The sequence below is a fragment of the Heterodontus francisci genome, chromosome 6, assembly GCF_036365525.1.
Source record: "Heterodontus francisci isolate sHetFra1 chromosome 6, sHetFra1.hap1, whole genome shotgun sequence".
Taxonomy (NCBI): domain Eukaryota; kingdom Metazoa; phylum Chordata; class Chondrichthyes; order Heterodontiformes; family Heterodontidae; genus Heterodontus; species Heterodontus francisci.
In genome coordinates this window covers 129,822,379-129,835,254 of record NC_090376.1, presented here as the reverse complement: position 1 = coordinate 129,835,254, position 12,876 = coordinate 129,822,379, and the positions used below count along the sequence as shown (strand labels likewise).

Sequence of the window (12,876 nt, the reverse complement as noted above, 5' to 3'; positions counted from 1 at the left end):
TTTAATTTAATTAACACATTTAAATAAAGTCTTTGTCGCCATGCGGCTGGGAGGCTGCCACAAGACCTTGCTGCTGTCAGTAAAATGGGGCGGGACCTTCTCCGCATCAAGCCTGTAGCAGGCCTCGCCCGGAAGGATATTCCAGGCCCCTTCACCACGAATAAAATTCAGCCCATTCTCTCAATTTGTTCCCAATTCCTCCTCCATCTCTTTTCTTCTCCTTTCTTCCATTCTTTCTCTCTTTGCATATGCTTCCTTGCCAGCCTTCATCCTCCAAAAATTCTAGCTCATCCAAACCCACCACCTGCAACCTGTTCCACACGAAGATTGCTCCCCTCACCGGCTCCTTTCCACCAAATTAAAAATCTTTGTTCTCATCTACCAATCTCTCCAAGGTCTTGGCCCAACCTACGTCCTCAACTTTTTCCAGCCTTACATCCCCTCTGGTTCTCGGAGTCTGACCTAGTCTAACCACCCCTGCATATCCCCAACTCTATTTTATAGCAGAAGCTTCAGCCATAGGTCTGTCTCTTTATCTCCGTTCCTGCTTTTAAGATTAACTTCTTTAACTAACCTCTATGTCATCACTCCTAATTTTTCCAAATGAATCTAACAAACATTCCTTTTCTGTGAAGCTCCTTAGGATGATTTTCTACATTTAAAGAACTTCTACAAATACAAGTAGTTATTGTTGAATAGGAACTATGCAAGTCAGAATGGCAAGCAGTCATTTTTCATAGACCTCATTGCAACAAAAATCAACAAATGAGCAGCTGATTGGAGACAAAATGCTTCTGGAAATATCTTAAACGTATGATGCATTTATGAATTAAATTCAGTGGAAGATGCATAGCATGTGCTCTGCAGAAACTACTTCAATACCAAGATAGTGATTTTCAAATGAGATACGATGGCACCATCTGGTGAGGAAAATTAATCATAGCAGATCTAGAGGGGCAAACAAAGGAACGTAAGGACAATTTTTTTTAACATGGTGAGCTATTGAATATTACAGTTTATAATAATACAAGATACATTAAAAATAAATTGCTGTAGTCAGGCTTACTGTACCTTTGTGTTCTTATTGTATTTTTAAACAAAAGATAAAAGTCCTTAAAATGCCCTTAATTTTATAGAATCTCAGAATTTTGCGGAAGCAGCCATTCGGCCAATCACATCTGCTCCAGCTCTTTGAAAAAAACTGCTTTTCCTGCACCATAATACCTCATTTGTTCCTTAGTCTACTCTCATTCTCAACCTACTCCACATTCCCTATTTTCAATATGATCACTATATGGCTCAAATCCATGCTACTTGTTTTCCAATCTTTAAATCACCCCAACACTCTAGATTAAATCCATCCCCACTGTTTCAGTAATAGAAATTGTACAGAACTGCAGTTTATGGCAATTAAATATTTTCTGCAACAGTACCATACAGTCAAAGGATTACAGTAAAATCTAGCTGTTAAGCTTTTACTTACAGATACATATTCTGGGATGGAAAGCTGGTCTTCAGGTCTAGTTTTCAACTCTGCATACTGATCGTCAGTCAATTCCAGAACGCGCAAACTGCGACGAATGTCCCCTGCTCGTTCTTGCAGCTGCTGATTTGTCTCTTCAAGTTGTTTCTGTCTCTCTAAAATAGTTTCCATTTCCTGTTTTCGTAAATCTTGACGTCTCCTGCATCATAAAATAAAGTCATTTGTTAGCACAGACTTTATTTTAAAAAGTGCACTTTTTTTTTTCTGTGGCTGTGTCAAAACTAAAACAATTGTACCTTGACAGGTGGGAGCAGAGAAATAAAACTGATAAAATGATTTAGTTATCTGATGGAGATACCCCAAACTGCACATGTACCTACCATTCTGACTTCTGCCCTTCCAGTTCAGCTCCAGACAGAGCAGCGAGGGTAAGGTGATATGAGCACTTGAAGAATGCTAAATATTTTCTTCTGATTCAAACACTTATCAAAAAAAAAATTACATTCCACATTAATTATGTATAGAAACTTTTTTCCCCATAGGGATCCTATTAGAGGGGACTGCAGCTTTAAAGTTTGGAAAACTGAATACTAGGAGAGGATTTCAAAAGTCATCGCATTATACATGTGTTGAAGACTCACCTGGCATCATCCTGCTGAACTTTCAGCTGGTTCTCCAAACGGACCTGTAGCAATTGCTTCTGGTGAAGAGAATCATTCAGCCGTTCTTCCAAATCTTCTATCTGTGCCGCAGAGAAACAGAGAGAGAAATTAGGCGGGGGTGGGGAGAGGGTGTTAAACTCAGTTGGTTTAAAACAATGCATTACTGCAAAGTTTTGAAAGACTCAAACTACCCAGAAAGATGCTTGTTTCAGTAACATGTATCCCAGATCAGTGTGTGCAATTAGACTAAAAAACGGCATCCTAAAGGACTGCTTTAATATTTAGTATCTGATGCCTCAGTGCAAATTAACTATGATCCACTGTGTTCTGTATTTAACAAACTGCGCACCCACTTATAGCCACATTTACACAGAGCTGGAATCAATTCCTTGGTCCGCTGATTTGTTCCCACATTTAATGGATGTAAATCCTGCAACATTCATGAAGAACTCTGCTGCTTTTACATCTTTGTTTCGTGAAATACAAAACCAGCAAAGGTCGCAATGTCCCACTGGATCCTTACCAACAACAACTTATATTAAAATAGTGCCTTTAACGTAATAAAAAGTCCCAAGGCGCTTCACAGGAGCATTATAAAACCAACTATGACACCAAGCCACAAAAGGGATATTAGGTCAAATGACCAAGAGCTCGATCAAAGGGGTAGGTTTTAAGGAGTGTCTTAAAACGGAAAAGTGAGGCAGAGAGACAGAGAGACTTGGGGAGCATATTTCAGAGCTTGGGGCCAAGGCAACTGAAGGTGTAGTGGAGCAATTAAAATCTGGGATGCACAAGAGGCCAGAATTAGAGGAGTGCAGATATGTTGGAGGGTTGTGGGGATGGAGGAGATTACACAGATAGGGAGGGGCGATGCCGTGGAGGATTTGAAAACAAGGATCAGAATTTTAAAATCAAGATGTCGCTTGACTGGGAGCCAATGTAGGTCAGCGAGCACAGGGATGACAGGGTAATGCGACTTGGTGTGAGTTAAGATATGGGCAGCAGAGTTTTGGATGATCTCAAGTTTACAGAGAGTAGAATGTGGAAGACCAGCCAGGAGTGCATTGGAATAGTCAAGTCTAGAGGTAACAAAGGCATGAAGGAGTGTTTCAGCAACAGGTGCAATGAGGCAGGGGCAAAGTCAGCCAACGTTACAGAGGTGGAAACAAGTGGTATTAATGATGGCAGGAAGCTCATCTCAGGGTCAAATGTGACACCAAGGTTGTGAACAGACTGAATTGATCTCATATAAATAAAAGCAAAATACTGCGGATGCTGGAAATCTGAAATAAAAACAAGAAATACTGGAACCACTCAACAGGTCTGGCAGCATCTGTGGAAAGAGAAGCAGAGTTAACGTTTCGGGTCAGTGACCCTTCTTCGGAACTGAATTGATCTGAGACTGTTGCCAGGGAGAGGGCTGGAGTAGGTAGCTAGGGAATGGAGTTTAGAGCAGGAACCGAAAACAATGGCTTCAGTCTTCCCAATATTTACTATTGAGGAAAATGAGAGTACTACTTAAACCAACTTTTTTTTTATTCAAAGAGGCTTAGCATTTACTGAGGATAGTAAAACAGGAGTCATGGTTACCTATTATGAAGTATCTCGAAAAGGGCAGATCAGTATTATGGAAACAGTTAATGCACAATCTTTTCACATTGTTACAACCGAGGTGGGAGGAGTGCACCGTCTTTTCTACTTCCACTTCTTCACAGGTCACAACATCTATTTAAATGTTTACCCAGTTACCGATATGTTCATATACTTGACTCTTTATCCCAGAATAAAATACACCAACCAGGTTGCATAAATAGACAACAAAACTATCAGTTTATTATAAAACAAGACTTATCCAGTAACAAAGCAAAAACACAAAGATTGAAATATGAAAGTTCCCTTTTCAAATACTTCCCACCCCCACCCCACACACACATACACACTGGTTAAAGAGGGGGAAAAAAGAAATTTTCTCTGCAGAGCTTTTTTTTTACAAAAAACAGACAAAAAAAATACTTGTTAATTCTTGAAGAAAACAGATGATATGTCATGTCCCAAAATGGCATACAGTCTGGCATCCGAGAACATGTAGACAGGTCACCGGGATCTTTTCTGAAGCAGTTCAGGTGGTGTTGAGAATTAATCTGGCATGTTTTTCCAGCTTCTCAGGAGAAAAGTAGCATTAGGGGTTTTAGCTCCCACACACTGGATCATTGTAGGGTTTCACAGAGACAGGAGGAAAGAGATGAGCTGGGTTCTCTCTAGCAGGTTGATCTCCAACTACTTTCAACAATATCCCACACCCCAACTGAACCAAAACAACATCTCAGAAACGAAACCAACTACTAACCCTCATAAATCATGACATGTCACTTCTCTGTAAACATCTCCCCCAAGTCACCAAGGTTTCTGTTGTTTATTTAACTTAAGGCATGTGATATCCAGTAAGGGTTGTTTTTAAACATAACATCTCAAGTGTCCTTTCAGTGAACTTTCAACAAAAATCAAAGTCGAACATCTGTGAAATCTTCAGCCTTCCAAAATGAATCCATTCTTACAATTTAAATAGGAGTCCTCAAAAAAATTGAAGGACTTTCATAACCATGTGGATTCAATAACTTGAAGACTTACATAGAATATACAGCACAAACAGGTAATTTACATGCATACGAATTAGGAGCAGGAGTAGGTCACTCGACCCCTTGAGCCTGCTCCACCATTCAATAAGATCATGGCTGATCTGACTGTAATCACACTCCACGTTTCCGCCTACCCCCAATAACCTTTCACCCCCTTGCTGATCGAGAATCTACCTCCCTCTGCCTTAAAAATATTCAAAGACTCTGCTTTCACTGCCTTTTGAGGAAGAGAGTTCCAAAGACTCACGACCCTATGAAAGAAACAAATTTCTCCTCATCTGTCTTAAATGGGCGAACCCTTATTTTTAAATAGTGACCCCTAGTTCCAGATCCTTTCCACATCCACCCTGTCAAGATCCCTCAGGATTTGATATGTTGCAATCAAGTCGCCTCTTTCTCTCCTAAACTCCAGCAAATACAAGGCTAGCTTGTCCAACCTTCCCTCATAAGCCAACCTGCCCATTCCAGGTATTATTCTAGTAAACCTTCTCTGATCTGCTTCCAACGCATTTACATCCTTCCTTAAATAAGGAAAGCAATACTGTACACTGTGCACCAGATGTGGTCACACCAATGCCCTGTATAACTGAAGCATAACCTCCCTACTTTTGCATTCAATTCCCCTCGCAATAAACGATAACATTCTATTAGCTTTCCCAATTAATTGCAGAACCTGCACACTAACCTTTTGCGATAACTGGTCTGTGACGGTGTTTCTGCTCTACCTTAGCCTCCTTCCACCCTACACCATCTAACCCCATCAGCATATTCCTCTATGCCTTTCTCCCTCATACTTATCTGGCTTTCCCTTAAATGCATCTATGCTATTTGTCTCAATTACTCCATATGGTAGCAACTTTCACATTCTAACCACTTGTTGAACAATTTGAAATTGGTCTGAAAGGGGCATATTAAAGGACTTACTTTAGTGAGGTATTCAACCTTCAGGTTGTCAATGACCAAGTTTTTCTGTGATAACTCAATTTTCAAGAGCTGTAAGTTATGAAGAAGCTCCTTCCTCTCAATGAGCTGTTTGGTGACTTTAGTGGAAGCTTCTCTCTCTTCTGAAGAAGAAATGTCATCCGTAGGCACAGTCGTTTCTAAACTGATATCCTCTGACTCAAAGGAGCTGGAAACATGGGCTTTGTTATCATCTTTACACTTCTTTCGGGACATGGCTTTTCTTTGGAAGATTTACTTTGGCACAGGATGATGACACTGGATCTTAAAATGGAAAAAAAAGTATTTTTAACACTCCCTTCCTCAAAGGTTAGAATGAGCCAACCACCTCTTCTTAATGACTCAGAGAAATAGGTTGCAAATAACATAAGAAATTGGGGTTTTAAAAAGTAACATTATGAAAAGGAAAACAGCAAATAGAAAAAAACCCAAAAATTCAGATTCTAGGGTTCAAGCCAGGTTAATACCTGTCCTTTTTGTATTCATTCACGTAATGTGGGTATCGCTGACAAGGCCATCATTTGTTCCCATCCCTAACTGCTCGAGAAGTTGGTGGCGAGCTGCCTTCTTGAACAGCTGCAGTCTGTATACTGAAAGTACTCTCACAATTCTGTTAGGTAGGGAGTTCCAGATTTTGACCCAGTGACAGTGAAGGAATGTGTCACAAATGGATGCAAACCCCCTTCACTTTCCACTCCACCAGCCTCCACATCCAAAGGAACATCCTCCGCCATTTTCGCCACATCCAGCCTGATGCCACTACCAAACGCTTCTTCCCCTCTCCCCCCCACCACCCCCGTCAGCATTCCGAAGGGATCGTTCCCTCCGTGAGACCCTGGTCCACTCCTCCATTATCAACACCTCATCCCCTTCCCAAGCAATCACAGGAGGTGTAATACCTGCTCATTTCCCTCCTCTCTCCTCACTATTCAAGGCCCCAAACACTCCTTTCAGGTGAAGCAGCGATTTACTTGTACTTCTTTCAATTTAGGTATTTGCTGCTCACAATGTGGTCTCCTCTATGTTGGAGAAACCAAACCCAGATTGGGTGACCGCTTTGCGGAACACCTCCGCTCAGTCCGAAAGCATGACCCTGAGCTTCCAGTTGCTGGCCATTTCAACACACCCCCCTGCTTTCATGCCCACATATCTGTCCTGGGATTGTTCCAGTGAACATTAACGCAAGTTCGAGGAACAGCATCTCATTTACCGATTAGGCACGCTATAGCCTGCCGGACTGAACATTGAGTTCAATAATTTCAGAGCATGACAGGTCCCCCTTTTTATTTTTAGTTATTTTTTCTTTATTTATTTTATTTTGTCTCATCATTCATTTTTTTTTTTTACCATGTGCCTACCCACTGCTTTTTTTCATGTTTGTGCTTTGGGCCAGGCTGTTCTATTTTTCTGTCAATTAACACCCTCTCTGCACTAACACTTTGTCTTTCACCATACCATTAACATACCATTTGTCTTTGTTCAATGACCTTCTGGTCAGTTATTCTCTGTGACCTTGTCCTATCAACACCTTCTCTTTGGTTATCTTTTGCCCCACCCCAGCTTTATTTGCTTAAAATATTTCTAGCCTTTGCCAGTTCTGATGAAGGGTCAATGACCTGAAACGTTAACTCTGTTTCTCTCTCCACAGATGCTGCCAGACCTGCTGAGTATTTCCAGCATTTCTTGTTTTTATTTCAGATTTCCAGCATCTGCAGTATTTTGCTTATATTTTACCCTTGTAAATTATGTTGTTCATTTGAGTATTAATGTCAACTGCCATTTTATACAGCATGTTTTAAGTTTGTACTTCTGTGTTCTGATTGTCAAAATGGAGGAGAGGTGTCCGGTGGGACAGCCACTTGAGAACAGTCTAGCTTTAGGACCCAGGAGATCCCTATCCAACCTGTGTGGACTTGAAACTGTAACCGTTTGAGAGCATAGCCTATCCTCTACTACACAGCTGCCGTGTGCTAGAGATACACCTCGCTGCAAGAATCCACAGCCTGCCTTCAAGCTGCATTGACTTTTCTCTCTAAGGCCTTTTCAACAAGAAAAATTAAATATAAGCCACACTAAGAAAAATCCAGCAAGAAATAAACCAACTCAAAGACAAGCTGCAGTAACACCAGAAAAGCTCTGACTTTTATCAGTTCCCTCTCCATCTAAAAATAAGGTGACTTCAGCAATTTAGCTATCTCCATTACTACCTTTGAGAGTGCAAATAAAAAGGAATTTGCAAGAGAAGAGATATCTCCAACAGCTCATCTATTCGGCATTTCTAATCAGTGATCTCCAACTTTCGGACATTTTTAATGAAATTCATGGACACTAATTTTAACTGAAATCCATATTAGCTAGTAGTTAAGATAAGCTTCTATTTAATAAATGTCCTTGCCTTTTTTTATGCCTTTAACCTTTCCCTGAATGTTTGTAAGCAGGCGTGGCAAAGTTAAACCCCTTCCCGAGTTTAAGAGTGTGTTAATAAACCATACTTCTTTGTTTTAACTTTAAAATCCATATTGTTGAAGCGGTCATTTATCATTTTTGAGGGAGGGGAAGAAATTCAAACACGAATCAATTTACAGACAGGTGATTGAAAAAACAGGGAAATTTGATCAGAGGGAAAAAAATTAAATTAACTACCTGTTCGTAACAGATGGCAATATAGTTCCAAGTCAGGAGGTTGTATGACTTGGAGGGAAACATGCAGGTGGTGGTGTTCCTATGCAACTGCTGCCCTAGTCCTTCTCGGTGATAGAGGTCATGGGTTTGGGAGGTGCAGACAAAGAAGCCTTGGTGGATTTCTGCATCTTATAGATAATACACACAACTCTCAACCTCCATAAATTCGCCCAGGCATGCACCATGGAGAGGTCACTCCATAGTTGCCTCACAGCGACTGAAACAACACGGAAGGCAGCAGTTACGGGTTATAAGTCCAGATAAATTGGCATAGAAACTGGGCGCCACGGGTTGCCTTTGTCGGTGGGAGAGGTCATCGCACATCACTGGACAGCTACCGCCCGCCTCAAACCGGGCAGCCCTCGGTCAATAAGGTTCTGTCCCGCCACCTGCTTCAATGGGTGCTTGGAGCTCAGGGTCATTGCCCGAAAGGTGGACTGATACACCGCACCAAACAACACGAAAAAAGGAAAGAAAGTACCAACCCTTCGCTTTGCAAGCTGGAACGTCAGAACTGTGTGTCCTGGCCTATCGGAAGACCTTACACAAATCAACGATTCTCGGAAGACCGCCATCATTAACAACAAGCTCAGTAGACTTAATGTCGACATTGCAGCACTTCAGGAGACACGCCTCCCCGCGAGTGGATCTCTAGCAGAGCATGACTACACCTTCTTCTGGCAGGGCAGGGATCCTGAAGAACCAAGACAGCGTGGAGTGGGCTTCGCCATCAGAAACTCCTTGCTCAGCATGATAGAGCCTCCCTCAAATGGCTCGGAACGCATACTGTCCATCCGACTGCTCACCACCTCTGGTCCAGTACACCTACTCAGCATCGATGCTCCAACACTCTGCTCCCCACCTGAAGCTAAAGATCAGTTCTACGAGGAACTCCATAATATCATTAGAAGCATCCCCAACACCGAACACCTATTCCTGCTGGGGGACATGAATGCCAGGGTTGGGGCCGACCATGACTCATGGCCCTCCTGCCTTGGGCGCTATGGCGTTGGAAGGATGAATGAGAATGGGCAGAGACTGCTTGAGTTGTATACCTATCATAACCTCTGCATCACCAACTTGTTCTTTCACACTGAACCCTGTCACCAGGTTTCATGGAGGCACCCAAGATCGCGTCGTTGGCACCAGCTAGACCTCATTGTCACAAGGCGAGCCACCTTAAACAGTGTTCAAATCACACGCAGCTTCCACAGTGCGGACTGCGACACCGACCACTCCCTGGTGTGCAGCAAGGTTAGACTCAGACCAAAGAAGTTGCATCATTCCAAGAGAAGGGCCACCCGCGTATCAACACGAGCAGAATTTCTCACCCACAGCTGTTACAAAAATTTCTAAATTCACTTGTGTCAGCCCTTCAAAACACTCCCACAGGGGATGCTGAGACTAAGTGGGCCCACATCAGAGACACCATCTATGAGTCAGCTTTGACCACCTACGGCAAAAATGCGAGGAGAAATGCAGATTGGTTTCAACCTCATAATGAAGAGCTGGAACCTGTCATAGCCGCTAAGCGCATTGCACTGTTGAACTACAAGAAAGCCCCCAGCGAGTTAACATCCGTAGCACTTAAAGCAGCCAGAAGCACTGCACAAAGAACAGCCAGGCGCTGCGCAAACGACTACTGGCAATACCTATGCAGTCATATTCAGCTGGCCTCAGACACCGGAAACATCAGAGGAATGTATGATGGCATTGAGAGAGCTCTTGGGCCAACCATCAAGAAGATCGCCCCCCTCAAATCTAAATCAGGCGACATAATCACTGACCAACGCAAACAAATGGACCGCTGGGTTGAACACTACCTAGAACTGTACTCCAGGGAGAATGTTGTCACTGAGACCGCCCTCAATGCAGCCCAGCCTCTACCAGTCACGGATGAGCTGGATGTACAGCCAACCAAATCGGAACTCAGTGATGCCATTGATTCTCTAGCCAGCGGAAAAGCCCCTGGGAAGGACAGCATTACCCCTGAAATAATCAAGAGTGCCAAGCCTGCTATACTCTCAGCACTACATGAACTGCCATGCCTGTGCTGGGACGAGGGAGCAGTACCTCAGGACATGTGCGATGCCAATATCATCACCCTCTATAAAAACAAAGGTGACCGAGGTGACTGCAACAACCACCGTGGAATCTCCCTGCTCAGCATAGTGGGGAAAGTCTTTGCTCGAGTCGCTCTAAACAGGCTCCAGAAGCTGGCTGAGCGCGTCTAGCCTGAGGCAGTGTGGCTTTCGTGCAGAGAGATCGACCGTTGACATGCTGTTCTCCCTTCGTCAGATACAGGAGAAATGCCGCGAACAACAGATGCCCCTCTATATTGCTTTCATTGATCTCACCAAAGCCTTTGACCTCGTCAGCAGACGTGGTCTCTTCAGACTACTAGAAAAGATTGGATGCCCACCAAAGCTACTAAGTATCATCACCTCATTCCATGACAATATGAAAGGCACAATTCAACATGGCGGCTCATCAGACCCCTTTCCTATCCTGAGTGGCGTGAAACAGGGCTGTGTTCTCGCACCCACACTTTTTGGGATTTTCTTCTCCCTACTGCTTTCACATGCGTTCAAGTCCTCGGAAGAAGGAATTTTCCTCCACACAAGATCAGGGGGCAGGTTGTTCAACCTTGCCCGTCTAAGAGCGAAGTCCAAAGTACGGAAAGTCCTCATCAGGGAACTCCTCTTTGCTGACGATGCTGCTTTAACATCTCACACTGAAGAGTGCCTGCAGAGTCTCATCGACAGGTTTGCGGCTGCCTGCAATGAATTTGGCCTAACCATCAGCCTCAAAAAAACGAACATCATGGGGCAGGACTTCAGAAAAGCTCCATCCATCAATATTGGCGACCACGCTCTGGAAGTGGTTCAAGAGTTCACCTACCTAGGCTCAACTATCACCAGTAACCTGTCTCTAGATGCAGAAATCAACAAGCGCATGGGAAAGGCTTCCATTGCTATGTCCAGACTGGCCAAGAGAATGTGGGAAAATGGTGCACTGACACGGAACACAAAAGTCCGAGCGTATCAAGCCTGTGTCCTCAGTACCTTGCTCTATGGTGCGAGGCCTGGATAACGTATGTCAGCCAAGAGCGACGTCTCAATTCATTCCATCTTCGCAGCCTCTGGAGAATACTTGGCATCAGGTGGCAGGACCATATCTCCAACACAGAAGTCCACAGTTTTTTTCAGGTTTTTTTTCAGGTTTGCACTTGCTGCTGTTCAATATTCAGTGTATTCACACCTAATCTATTCTAATGCTTTGTCTTTCAACACACCATTAACATATTGTTTGCCTTTGCTCCGTGACCTTTTGGTCAGCTATGTGGCCTGGTCCAATCTGCACCTTCTCCTTTGTTATCTCTTTCCCCACCCCCACCTCACTTGCTTATAATCTGTGACTTTTCTAATATTTGTCAGTTCCGAAGAAGGGTCACTGACCCGAAACGTTAACTCTGCTTCTCTTTCCACAGATGCTGCCAGACCTGCTGAGTGATTCCAGCATTTCTTGTTTTTGTTTCAGATTTCCAGCATCCGCAGTATTTTGCTTTTATTACAGAAGTCCTCGAGGCGGCCAACATCCCCAGCTTATACACACTACTGAGTCAGCTGCGCTTGAGATGGCTTGGCCATGTGAGCCGCATGGAAGATGGCAGGATCCCCAAAGACACATTGTACAGCGAGCTCGCCACTGGTATCAGACCCATCGGCCGTCCATGTCTCCGCTTTAAAGACGTCTGCAAACGCGACATGAAATCCTGTGACATTGATCACAAATCGTGAGAGTCAGTTGCCAGCGTTCGCCAGAGCTGGTGGACAGCCATAAAGGCGAGTCGAAGAGACTTAGCAGTTGGCAGGAAAAAGGACAGAGGCGCAAGGGAAGAGCCAACTGTGTAACAGCCCCGACAATCAAATTTTTCTGCAGCACCTGTGGAAGAGCCTGTCACTCTAGAATTGGCCTTTATAGCCACTCCAGGCGCTGCTCCACACACCACTGACCACCTCCAAGATGTTGATAGAGGGGGATTCTACGATGGTAATGCTATTGAATGTCAATGGAGGTGGTTAGACTCTCTCTTGTTGGAGATGGTCATTGTCTGGCACTTCAGACGTACACGTTACGTGCCGTTTATCAGCCTCAGCCCGTACTTCAGAGCCATATAGGGAAATGCAGTGTTTTTAGAGGAGATTCTTTTGAATGAGACATTAAACCAAGGTTCCATCTGCCACACGAACATAGGAACAAGAGTAGGTCATTCAGCTTGTCGAGCCTGCTCCGCCATTCAATTAGATCATGGCTGACCAGCTATCTCAACGCCACTTTCCCGCGCTATCTCCATATACCTCCATGTCATTTGTCTCCAGATATTTGTTGATTTTTGTGTTGAACATGCTCAATGAGTGAACTTCCACAGCTCTCCTGGGTAGAGAATTCC

At 43.7% G+C, this 12,876-nt stretch overlaps 1 protein-coding gene across 7 annotated transcripts in view; it reads right to left on the bottom strand.

The window, feature by feature from the left end:
• pibf1 (progesterone immunomodulatory binding factor 1) overlaps positions 1–12,876 on the bottom strand; it is a 155,849-nt gene that overhangs the window by 139,181 nt on the left and 3,792 nt on the right. For all 7 annotated transcript variants that reach the window (XM_068034294.1, XM_068034298.1, XM_068034295.1 and 4 more), the window contains 3 exons: positions 5,706–6,005; positions 2,125–2,225; positions 1,484–1,682 (listed from right to left, as the gene is read on the bottom strand). In XM_068034294.1, the coding sequence (XP_067890395.1) occupies positions 1,484–1,682; positions 2,125–2,225; positions 5,706–5,957 (552 nt within the window). In that variant the 5' untranslated portion in view covers positions 5,958–6,005. The remainder of the gene's footprint in view (positions 1–1,483; positions 1,683–2,124; positions 2,226–5,705; positions 6,006–12,876) is intronic.